Source organism: Gigantopelta aegis, chromosome 2 (genome assembly GCF_016097555.1).
Source record: "Gigantopelta aegis isolate Gae_Host chromosome 2, Gae_host_genome, whole genome shotgun sequence".
NCBI classification, from domain to species: Eukaryota; Metazoa; Mollusca; class Gastropoda; order Neomphalida; family Peltospiridae; genus Gigantopelta; species Gigantopelta aegis.
The window spans coordinates 28,468,942-28,482,203 of NC_054700.1; the positions used below are offsets into that span (position 1 = coordinate 28,468,942).

The window sequence follows — 13,262 nt, forward strand, 5'->3', positions numbered from 1 at the left end:
TTCAATGTGAGGAACTTCTCAGGGCCGTGGCATCAGGAACGGAAATGTGGTCCGTATACCTGATGTGTCACACAATATGAAATGGGAATGACCTCCCGCGTCCAGGACGACCAAGGGTCATGACTTCTTTCTTAATATTATTTTCGTGTTTATATCCAATTGAGGTTCAAGCACGCTGTCCTGGGTACACACCTCAGTTACCTGTGCTGTCTGTCCAGGACAGTGGGTTAGTTGTTGGTGGTCAGTAAGAGAGGAGAGGGTGTAGTGGTCCTACAACTACCCACTGAGTCGTTGCGAACCTTGTACCTACCAGCCTTATGCCCGATGGCTTAACCACGACACCACCGAGACCGGTATGACATGACTTCAGTTTCGGATCTCCTTATGAGCACATACACTTTGAGGCATCAAGGACAATCAGCCAATCAGATCGTAAAGCACCTCCGTGTTACAGCTGTTGTCAGAGTAACCGGTCAGACGATTCGAAACCGACTGCATAGTCATCGGTTTACCCATACCTTCTCCTAGGCGTTTGGTTTTCTAAATTAAAGGGTGCCAGTGTCTTTTGAATGACGTAACCTTTATGTTCTCTTGGTCTACAGGGAGGCGCCTCGGATCTTCTGCTCTACAGAATACGTTTCACACCCACGACCTGCCAGACTTAATCATCATTTCAACATTCCCTCTTTTTTAGTCACGCTTTAGTTACCGATATGTTCGGTACCCCTCTTTTAACTGTAATGTAAAATTGTATTAATGCCTCTCCTGTGGCTCTTCAAACCCTCAATCCTCCAATCCTCTCCAGACAGGGCTTAATTTGTAATGTTAAATTTAATTATAGAGGCTCTGTATATTTTGGAATAGCCCGTTCAAAAATAATTAAATAAAGGTGTTAATTTTAAGTATTTTTATAAAATTTATTATATTATTTTAATTAAATTTTTGTTTTGGCATACACCGAATAAATTTTAATTTTTTATTTTATTTATTTATTAAATTTGTCCCCATATTTATTTAATTTTAGGCTATCCAGGACTCGGCCCCGGGGCAGACATGCGTGAAGCTCTAGTGGCATGTAAGCATGTTAAAAATTTACCTGATCTGACCTGCATAGTCATCTCTATGCACACTGACTCAATGTCACGCCACCTCTGAGTCATCTCCATGTACATTGACTCTACGTCACGCCACCCCTGAGTCATCTCCATGCACATTGACTCCACGTCACGTCACCTCTGAGTCATCTCCATGCACATTGACTCCACGACACGTCACCTCTGAGACCTCTCCATGCACATTGACTCTACGTCACGCCACCTCTGACAAGACACCTTGCTGTCCGACGCCGGTCGTGTACGAGTCCCGATACACACTAGAGTTCCATGATCGAACTGACCTTGTTTGGAACCATTAAAGTTAAAGTTTGTTTTGTCTAACGACACCACTAGTGCACATTGATTTATTTATCATCGGCTATTGGATCCCAAACATTTAACAATTTTAGCATATAGTCTTAGAGAGGAAACCCGCTATATGTTTCCGGTGAAGGGTATGCCGACTTCAACGTTGTCCTTTTCGTCGATTTGGAGGTGGGTCAGTTATGGTACTGAACAGAACCAAACTTCCAGAACCCAACTGTATATTGTTCATTGGAGACTCGCGGCTAATACTCCCGTGACAACACCCTTGCACGGATCAGTGCGCCATTCACACGTCAGGCTGGGCGACATTTTGGTTTGTAGGGCAACGCTACTGTTCAATGTTGTCGTTTGACAATGCATATTTGCAGGAGCAAAAACACTGACACACTACCACGGCTAGAACTGAACCCAGACTTTTCACCCTTTGAACATGCATGGGGCATGATCGGTTGACGTCTATGAAACTGTCGACGTCATCGGACCAATATGGCAGAGTAAAGCCGAACACACACGCACAAAATATGTTTGTGTTGATTTCGTTTGCCGTGTGCGTTTCCGGAAAAAGAAATATTGTTTCGGAACTGTTTTGCGAAACGTGTTTCGCGAATCAACTTTGTTTGATTTCAAAAACATGTTTAGGTCTTTCGCTTCGATGTGTTTCGCTGTGTGCGTTGTTTACTAAAGAAAAGGTCACTACTGGCGAAACATCAGCATGCAATTTTGTGATCATGTGACTTCACAGTTTGGGGGCGCCACGTGTCGTGTTTCGAATGCTTTCATTCGTCGTGTGCGTTACTCGTTTCAGACGTCTGCAGTTAACGTTGATCGAAACGGGAAACATGTTTCCGTTTTTGAAAAACAGTTCTCTGTGCCGTGTGCGCTGGGCTTTAGGCGCCGCTCTCCAGGAAGAATGCTACTGGACGTTTGACGGGGAGCATGGGTTGTCAGATTCATACATATTTGGCGGAGGTTTTAACCTTTATCAGAGCAAAACAGAAAACTTCACTTTCGCAATAACGACCCTTATTGAATATCTGGATCACACCCAGACATATCTCACTCGTCTGGTTTGAACATTGTTCCGTCGATGACTTGTCACACGAGTGTTTTTGCTATGCAACTAATTACTATTCTGAAAAATATTAAAACATATCTGATATATTGTGGGGGTTTTTTGGGGTTATTATTTAAAAACAATTTGTGTGTGCGTGTGTCTTTCGTGTTTTGTTTTTGTTTTGTTTTTGGTTTTTTGGGTTGTCTTTTTGTTGTTGTTGTTATTATTATTATTATTATTATTTTTTTTTTTTTTTTGGGGGGGGGGGGGGTTGTAACTATCCTCTATTTATCTTATCGGTATATTAAGTAACTGTGCTGGCAAGTTGAGTTTCAGTTTTCTGCAACTGATTAAGAAAACAAAATAAACACATCATAAAAACAAAACCCCCAACAACCACAACAACAAACAACCGAAAAACCCAAACAACTAAAAAACCCAAACAACAACCAAAAACAACTAAAAACAAAAAACCCAACAAAAACCTATAAAAAAACCAACACAAAATCCTGAACCACGCGCACACACGCACACACACACGCACACGCACACACACACACACACAGACAGACACACACGCAGATAGAAAGAGAGAGACAGACAGACAGACAGACTCATGCATGCAGAGAGAGAGTGAGAGAGAGAGAGAGAGAGAGAGAGAGAGAGAGAGAGAGAGAGAGACTCATACATGCACAGAGAGACAGAGACAGACAGACAGACAGACTCATACATGGAGAGAGAGAGAGAGAGAGAGAGAGAGAGAGAGAGAGAGAAGAGAGAGAGAGAGAGAGAGAGAGAGAGAGAGAGAGTAATTTACCTTTTCTCAGCAGATAGGTATCTCCCGACATTGTATTTTGTATAGTGTATCTTATGTATTTTAGGATGGCTGTTAGTACTGATCACTGAAGCCTGTTTGGGAATGTGTCGCTGGCTACTATCAACACAAATCTGCAATACAAAGAGAGAAAGAACAGAAAACCAGAGTACAGTACATATTGCAGTGTAACCCGTGTACCAGTGACTTATGTCAGGATATATAACACGGGTATCGATGACCCAAGGCAATGTCTAGTTTCTGTGACCACGAGTGTCACTGGCCTATTACAAAGGAACATCACAAGTACCAGTGAGCTATTGTAGTGTTTGGCTCTAGTAGTAGTACCAGTGAGCTATTGTAGTGTATGACACTAGTAGTAGTACCAGTGACCTGTTGTAGTGTATAACACAATCCCAGTGAGCTATTGTAGTCTATGGCACTAGCAGTAGTAGTACCAGTAAGCTAATGTAGTGTATAACACAAGTCCCAGTGAGCTAGTTTAGTGTATGACACTAGCAGTATTAGTACTAGTGAGCTATTGTAGTGTATGGCATTAGTAGTAGTAGTACCAGTGAGCTACTGTAGTGTATGACACAAGTCCCAGTGAGCTATTGTATTGTATGACACTAGTAGTAGTACCAGTGAGCTACTGTAGTGTATAACACAAGTGCCTATGAGATATTGTAGTGTATGACACAAGTCCCAGTGAGCTATTGTAGTGTATGGCACTAGTAGTAGTAGTAGTACCAGTGATTTATTACAGTAGTTCCAATGACATATTGCTGCCTATCACGCGTACTAATAACCTATGGCACTGAATAACGCGAGTGTCAGTGACATGTTGATGCCTATCACGCATACCAATATCCTATGACATTGAATAACACGAGTGTCAGTGACGTAAACCGAGAGCCAGCCATACAACGGTGACCGGGCAATGAAATAGTTCTTGATCTGTATTAGTACATGTACTAAGAACTGAACATTCACATACCACTTTGCAAGTTTGTCTACTTGTAGGACATCACGTGTTGTGGCGTAAATATGGTTTGTATTCAGCCTAAGGATGTAATGCTGTACACGACAGAACATTTTAGACAGGAGTTCTTGACGGTTTGCTTTTTAATATAAACCAGAAGATATGATAATTTTGTTCTTATATTGCAGTATCTATTAGTAATATTATATGTGATGGACATTCTGTTTTACAAATATAGGTACTAAATAATATATGATATATGTTATATTATTAAATTAGGTATACTTCATGAATATTCCTGTATTTCCATAACACCTTAATAATGGGAAGATCTTTCTGCTGTATGAAATTGTACGGCATCAGAATCACAAGGCGATTCAAGGTGCTACTACTATTCATTCTAGTGGGCGCCCTGCCGTTGCTGAGGCTGTTGCTGCCTGCACCGTTGCAGCAAGCAGACAGCTATTATGTGTTCCGATTATTCATGGAAAAACAGGAATTTCCAATAGAGGATGAAAGCACCCGTGTGAACAATAGGAACATTTCAGTACATGTAGATAAAGACAGGGTTAAGAATCATTTGCTAACCATTGGCTATTCATCAGTAAAAAAGGAGTACAAAAACGATTCACTTATTAAGTATTTCGTGCCAATAATGTCGGTAACTGAGCGTGTAAATATGTTAAGCACGCTGGAGACCTTTGTGAAAGTTTGCGAACGGGAGAATCTGACCTACTTTCTCTGGGCCGGTACGCTTCTCGGTGCCTACCGACACCATGGTGTCATTCCGTGGGATGATGACTTGGATGTTGTCATGAATGGTTCTGAGTGGAGGAGAGTTTACAGTGTATTTTCACGCGTTCATGGATACAGACTATACGCTCCAGGTGACTATCACTGGAAATTTTACCAAGAGAATGTGTTTCCAGTTCCCAATCAACAGTTTAACTGGCCATTTCTTGACATTTTCTTCTTCACAGATGACTCCACATATCTGTGGGCATTGTCTTCAGTCCTGAAAGTCGAACTGATCTATCCAGTGGGCGATATCTTTCCACTTCAGTTACGTCCGTTTGAGAACTTCCACGCTGCCGTGCCCTGCAAGATGGAGGAAATTCTTATTCTCTTGTACGAACTAAACAATTGTCACTCGCCCACTGGTCTGCACAAGTATGTTATACCGACCTACTCAGTGCAGATACCATGCCAACAGTTATACAACATTTTCCCTTTTGTTTTCCGTCAAAAAAACGGAAATTCAGGGACTATTAATGAAACATTGAAACAAGGGAATAAAATACTTAGTTACGTTTCAGTCCCATACGGAGAATGTAGTGGGAACACATGGTATGTCGTGAACAATTCATCTCCGATGATTATATACGCAAATAACAAAGACTCGTGAGTGCATGCGAGTTAATTTCGGTTGCTAGGTATCGCCCGACATTGTATTTTGTATAGTGTATATTATGTATTTTAGGATGGCTGTTAGTACTGATCACTGAAGCCTGTTTAGGAATGTGTCGTTGCCTACTATCTACACAAATCTGCAATACAGACAGAGAGAGAGAGAGAGAGAGAGAGAGAGAGAGAGAGAGAGAGAGAGAGAGAGAGAGAGAGAGAGAGAGAGAGAGAGAGAGAGAGAGAGAGAGAGAGAGAGAGAGAGAGCAGAGTACAGTACATATTGCAGTGTAACCCGTGTACCAGTGACCTATGTCAGGATATATAACACGGGTATCGATGACCCAAGGCAGTGTCTAGTTTCTGTGACCACGAGTGTCACTGGTCTATTACAAAGGAACATCACAAGTGCCAGTGAGCTATTGTAGTGTATAACACAAGTGCCAGTGAGCTATTGTAGTGTATAACACAAGTGCCAGTGAGTTATTGTAGTACATAACACAAGTGCCAGTGAGTTATTGTAGTGTATAACACAAGTGCCAGTGAGCTATTGTAGTGTATAAACAAGTGCCAGTGAGTTATTGTAGTGCATAACACAAGTGCCAGTGAGTTATTGTAGTGTATAATACAAGTGCAAGTGAGATATTGTTGTGAATATCACAAGTGCCAATGAGCTATTGTAGTGTAAACCAGACATCAGAACGTGCTGGCCGTTTTTCATAGCATTCACTTGATAAATGATATAAATTGAAATATCGAAAATGTTCACCTAGTCCATGGGCCAGATACAGAAACTCTTCCCCACGTGAAACCCCTCCCCCCCCCCCCCCCCCCCCCCCCCCCCCCCCCCCCCCACACACACACACTAGGTTTTTTTTTCGAGACATGTTTATTGAGATAATACTTGATAAAATGTTGGTTAACCATTTTTTGTTTCTAAATATCGCAATTTTAATAGGAGTACCATTGTACATTTTGGTTTCCAATAATACAATATGGGAAAATACAATATAGTGATATAGGCGACATCCATATAAATGCTCAGCAAGAAGGAAGGAAGAAAATGTTTTATTTAACGACGCTCTCAACACATCGCGTCGGACATATGGTTAAGGACCAACACACATATTGAGAAAGGAAACCCGCTGTCGCCACTTCATGAGCTACTTTTTTCGATTAGCAGTAAGGGATCTTTTATATGCACCATCCCACGGACAGGATAACACATACCACGGCCTTTGATATACCAGTCATGGTGCACTGGATGGAGTGAAAAATAGCCCAATGGACCCATCGACGGGGATCGATCCCAGACCGACCAAGCATCAAGCGAACGCTTTACCCCTGGGCTACATCCTGCCCCAAATGCGCAGCAATGCCTGAAATGCATTGTCTTTTTACATTTATACATACGTTATTCTGCCTGAATCAATAATTATTAACAATTGCACGGTATTAAACATATAGAGACAGCATTATTCAAACACGGTTCAGTATATGTGCCTATACTATACTCAACAAAATTAATTAAGGATCTGTAGATATTTTAGCATTTTCCTTTAAAATGCAACTTCTTCCGTTGTAAGGAGTCAACATAGTGGCATTCTGGTAAACATAATGATTTAAACAGCAAATTAGAGAAAACAGAATGACAAGTGCATATACTTATGAACCGACATGTAACGAATCCTAGCCGAATGCACATTCCAATAGTGTTCATAAATATGTGGGGAAAAAAACTGTGTTCAGTAAGTTTGCTTGTATCATGGGTTATGTTTTACTAAATGAATGTTTAGAAGTCATGTATTTGATCAAATCTAGCTAAAATAATGTGACACTGACAACGGATTATCAGAAAATTTACTATCTTTTAATTTATTTTGTTGAGTATACATGCATATCCATTCAACATTATGAACATGTCCATCTGTAGTAAAAATACGCGTTAAAAATGAAAAAAAAAAGTAAGTTTTGTGTACCTAATTTCCTTTGCATTACATGCACAATTCATTTATCTCACGGAAGGTCATCTGATACTAATTTGTAATACTTTTTGATTTGCAATTTCTGGTTACATTGTTTTAAATTTGTGCTCATGTGTATATAATCGAATATTGCCATTAAGCATATCTAGCACTGAGAAAGTATTGACTTTCATTCATATTCCTCTGTAATTAAAATATGATGTCTCTCGGGTTCACAATTCATGGGATTCTACTCTCGTTCTTCCATCAGTATGTCCACCAGCTCACATGGTATACCAGCTCTCATCTCCAGTGTTCCTTCTAAAACTTCTCAGTCATGTCCATCTGGTTGAGGGATAACCGGGACTGTTTGGTATGACTGATACCATATAACAGCTTAGCAATATGGTCTCGTTATGTGCATTCAGAGGAAATGTATATAGGGTGCGGAAGGCTGGTGTATAATTGTGAACAATAGTTCAATATTACTATCCTTGGTTTAGCAACGTACATATCCAGAAATTTTGCACCCCATAGATAAGGTATACGAAATGCTCTACTTCTGAAATATATATGACCATCATTTCTTCTGATCTTCCATTAGATAAAAAACATTTCAAGAAATTACTGATGTTGCATCAAAATATTTTTTTAAAAAACCCATCAGTTTTCTCGTCTGCATAAAAAGTACTTTTTTAATTCCATAGCCAGTAAAGGTATGCACAGCAGTGATTGCTATTCAGTGTATTCGCCGCATCTTTAATGATTCTGAACACATCTTTAAGATGTCTGTACTTGCCAGGTTGAGTGAATAAAGATGCTCGTAGTTGTGATGGTGAATTGGTGGCAATGTATAGGCATTGAAGAATAATCTGCAAGTCTGCATCTCCTTGTGTCGGAGCCAACTTTACAACATCGTTTGCATACCATCAGGACTTGAAACCACGTATGTCTTCTCACAAACAGAACCTTCTTTCCCCAATATATATATATATATATATATATATATATATATATATATATATATATATATATACATATATATACATACATATATGCATAGAGAGAGAGAGAGAGAGAGAGAGAGAGAGAGAGAGAGAGAGAGAGAGAGAGGGGGGGGGGAGAGAGAGAGAGAGGGGCAAATATTTTTCCATTTTCCATTCTATTACATGACAACTCGTGGAAAAATCGCTGAAACTGAAAGAGTAAGTTACATTCATGTCTTGTGCAGAAAAGAAAACAGATGGCGACTTTGAATATTTCTAAGTATCATTTTCTGAGCTCTTGGAAGATCAGCTGAAATTTATAATATATAATAATTGAGAAGACAGAGCATGCCACGTGCTTCCTCTATGGCTGACGTGTGGGTACACATGTCAACAGCAAACGTTCACCAGAATTTAGTGACAAATAGGCATGCTGCTATTATGCTACAGAGCTTACATGAAAATGCACACCAAGATAGCAAATTGCCAAGATCTCTTTTAATATTAGTCAAATCACAGAGTATCCCTCAACCAGATGGACATGGCTGATAAATGTCCAGAGAAATATTGAACCTGAAGTGGATGGTTAGATATTGCCACAATAGCTGTTGACATATTAACTGAAGAACTAGTGCAAAGGCCCAGATGAAACAGAAGAAATTACAGAAATTGTGAACACGAGACATTATATTTGAGTCAGATGATAAGACTGCAATAAAAATGAAAGTCAAGTGTTTGATATGGCTGATGACAATGTTTGACGTCAATTTTAACACCTAAGCATAAGTTAAGCACAATTTAAATAGAAATGCATTTATATAAATAGTACATGCTGCTTTGACATAAATGAATTGTAAATATATTGCTGAGAAAAGGTACTGAAAAAAAGTATTTTGATTTTCAACAGTAGTACTTAATTTATAGAAGAACATCTTTATAGCATTTGTGCGCCATTTAAAAAATATATATATTACATGCTGCTTTGACATAGACGAAATGTAAATATAATGCTGAGAAAAAATACTAAGTCCTAAGAATTTGTATTCATAAAACAGTAATGCATTTTTTGGCATTGCTTGCAGGTTGCGAACTTAACACGATTCCGTGCTTCCAGGAATCCCAGATTTTATGTCGGAAGCATAAGATTTAGAGACAGAATCCCAAAGTATGTTATATAAAATGTCTAAATTCAGTATACACTAATGTCTGTAATACTTGTGTTGAATACAGAGGTATTCACAATACCCATATACATGGTTTAGATCATTCCAGTCTGTATAAAGGATATTGTTATGAATGCTTGGATTGGTCGAAATAATATCATGTGTTTTAGAAAACCAGTTTTGAACTACTTTCATGCGTAGATTGTTTCAGCTGGTTCTTTTATTGTTTAAAATTAGTACAACAATTTTTAATGTTGATCAGTAGATGTTATAGTTTATTTCGAAAAAAAACCCCAACAAATTAAATTGTTGATTTGTTATTTTATAGTATTTTATATTGATGTACTAGTTATAAACTTGGAATTATAAAAATGATCGTGCTAATTGTTTGACGTTTGTACAAGTATTAACCAAAGAAACTTATCAAGAAACTACGTGGTTCATATTTGCCTGAACGTCGAAAAATATCACGTTCAATTTTAAAACACGTTTTTGTCATATATTTCATGTTTAAATAGTAAATTTCAACTTTTATCTTTATTTTATTACTTGCCTTTTTTAAAATTGGTTGATGTTGTTGTAAATACTATAATATGATACGTATGTTGATACAGACACTGGGGTAGCAAGGGGCATGGGTCCCCACAAACACCTTTCTTATATTTGCCTGTCACCCCAAACACGACTGCTAGACTGTGTGCCCCATCTTCCAACATGGGTACCCCCCCCCCCCCCCTCCCCAATATAAAATCTTGGCTGCACTAATGGATGCTGAAAACCCATATCATGATAAAAATTGTTTTCAATAATACTAATCAATACAAACTATATATATATATATATATATAGATAGATAGATAGATAGATAGATAGAGGTTATTACCAGAGTGATTTTCGGTATTGTCAATGTCATATATTATGAATAAAAAGTGTATTGTGCGAATCTCTGGTTAAACTGTACATGCAACTTTAATTCCAGTCTGCCATTACTAGATATTCAAATGACGCAAGAATAAGTGACGTGGTGTCTTTTTGGATGGAAATGACATCAAGTTCGAATGACGTAATATTGGATATCCTTACATAAAAATAAACTAGTGCTTAAGGTTATTTGTTTTCTGAACGCTGGATAGCTTTCAATGTAAAGTTGCCTATTGAAATGTTTTTGTTTGATGACTATGAATGCATACGTCAATTATGGATTGTCACCCATGTACGGTCGCTTAAATGTCAATAAACCTAGTGTCGTGACCTCGATTAATTTAGTTCTAATTTCAAAGTTATCAGATTCTTAAAGTATGTGATCTGAACAATATTACATACGTTGATTACACTGGAGATGTAATATATTATATAATAAAGGCATCATTTGTCAGTATAAGTCCATACACGATCATCTGAGTGAATGTTTTATTTAAATACATGTATATGCACATTTTACTCATACGACCTAAGTTTAGTCTCACTAATTCATGTACATTCAGACTATAGGCATCCGTGGTTTTTGTTTATATACTACTGTTCGACTAAAGGCAAATCATATCATAATTACCTTCAAATGGGCGTAGAAAAGTTAATCTGATAAACTTCAGGAGTGAATATACCATTATATATTACGTTCGGTGATCAGTTGTGGTGTTGCTTTTGAGAATATTCACTCAAAATTATTATTATAGTCACCTGTTCAAAATTATCTGCATTGTACATACAATCATAGGAATGTAGTTTATCTAACCTAACCATTTTGTCTTACAAACATCTTGAAGACAAATTAACAAAAGAATAATACTACACAAATTTGTGAATTTGTTATCTTTCAACAATAGAGGTTTACACGTGGTGCAGTGATGTTAATTTGTTTATGTCCATGAGGTGTATTTGATTATCTGAGCTTTAAAGTACAAACGTAACTTTTTGTCCTTTTTAAAAGAAATAAAATGTTAAAATATTTGAGTTTATTCCATGTTATAACCTTGTATATTCTTGGATGAATATACTTCCATAACTGCGGCGATTTATCACAATAACAGGGGTCTAGCTTCCATATACGCAGGTACGCAGCAGCGTACCACCTGAGATTACAAATATTTTTAAAAAATTAAAATATATGATGTAAATTCTCTGTGTTTTATTCCATCGCCGAAAAAGTTTGCGTACCGCATGAAAATCCCTTATTCCATCGCCGAAAAAGTCTGCGTACCACCTGAAAATCCCAAGCTAGGCCCCTGAATAATATGATGTGACATATGAAAAGGCATGCCTGATGTGCTGTTTCAACCACTTTAGATTTTCAAACCTTGTGTTACCCAAAATATCCCTTTTCTTTCTTTCTTTCTGACAGGGCAGTGTACAGTGACAGAGTCGTGCTAGAATGTCTGGAAAGGTTGCTTTAGGATTCAAAAGTTTGTTTTGTTTAACGACACCACTAGAGCATAATGATTTATCAATCATGGCTATTGGGTGTCAAACATTTGATTATTTGACATATAGTCTTAGAGAGGAAACACGCTACATGTTTTCATTAGTAGCAAATAATCGTTTTATATGCACCGTCCCACAGACAGGATAGCACATACCACGACCTTTCATGTACCGGTTGTGGTGCACTGGCTGGATGAAACGAGAAATAGCCCAATGGGTCCACCGACAGGGATCGGTCCCAAACCGACCGAGCATCACTGATATAGCAATTCGCTGACAAGTCGCTTAATGAAAGACATGCGCTCTTATTTGTAATGTGTTCTGCAATGTTAAAGTTACATAAACCTGTACGAACTTGATTAATGGTAAGTGACCGCCAACAATAATAAATTAGTAAAAGACAAAATTGTAATAAAATATTTTCTCTACTTGAACTACCAATATTTGTCCTTACAACGGTACCAATATCCGTTGTCGGTCCCACACAGTAATTAAGTTTAAAATTCGTTTCTGACAGATGAAATACTTGATAAATAGCCTACGTTAAGAATTCATGAAGTTTCTTCGAGAAGGGTACATTAGTACAACTGTGGATTTTCAACAATAACATGGATGACATGTCGAGTTCTACTACTCGCACGTGCGGTGAAATACAATGATTTTTTTACTACATGTATACAGTAGTAATGCACACACAAATTATGAAAGTTATCTCACCAACTACATTTCCATGGCTAGTATTGAGATGTACTACACAGCTCATTAACACAGGAGCAATCGGCACTTCCCGTTCCGTTATTTCTAACAACTGTTGTGCAGTTGAATGATTGCAAACATATTTTATTGTACAAAGAACAAAAGAATTGGGCACAAGATTGACAACTTACGAGGCCCTCTTCTATATTCATACAATATACTTGGCGACCTATATTACATAGCTGTAAATATAAACTACATGTGTACATTTAAGGATAACTAGTGTAAGGAAATGTATTATATACAAAAGAATGTGAAGGAAAGAAAAAAAAAATGATACAAAAGATTACACAAATAGTA

The 13,262-nt window shown here is 38.0% G+C and overlaps 1 protein-coding gene across 1 annotated transcript in view; it reads left to right on the top strand.

The window, feature by feature from the left end:
- LOC121377624 overlaps positions 1-5,801 on the top strand; it is a 9,744-nt gene extending 3,943 nt beyond the window's left edge. The window contains exon 2 of the mRNA XM_041505692.1: positions 3,357-5,801. Coding sequence (XP_041361626.1) covers positions 4,594-5,676 — 1,083 coding nt within the window. The 5' untranslated portion in view covers positions 3,357-4,593 and the 3' untranslated portion in view covers positions 5,677-5,801. The remainder of the gene's footprint in view (positions 1-3,356) is intronic.
- The last annotated feature ends 7,461 nt before the right edge of the window (positions 5,802-13,262 follow it).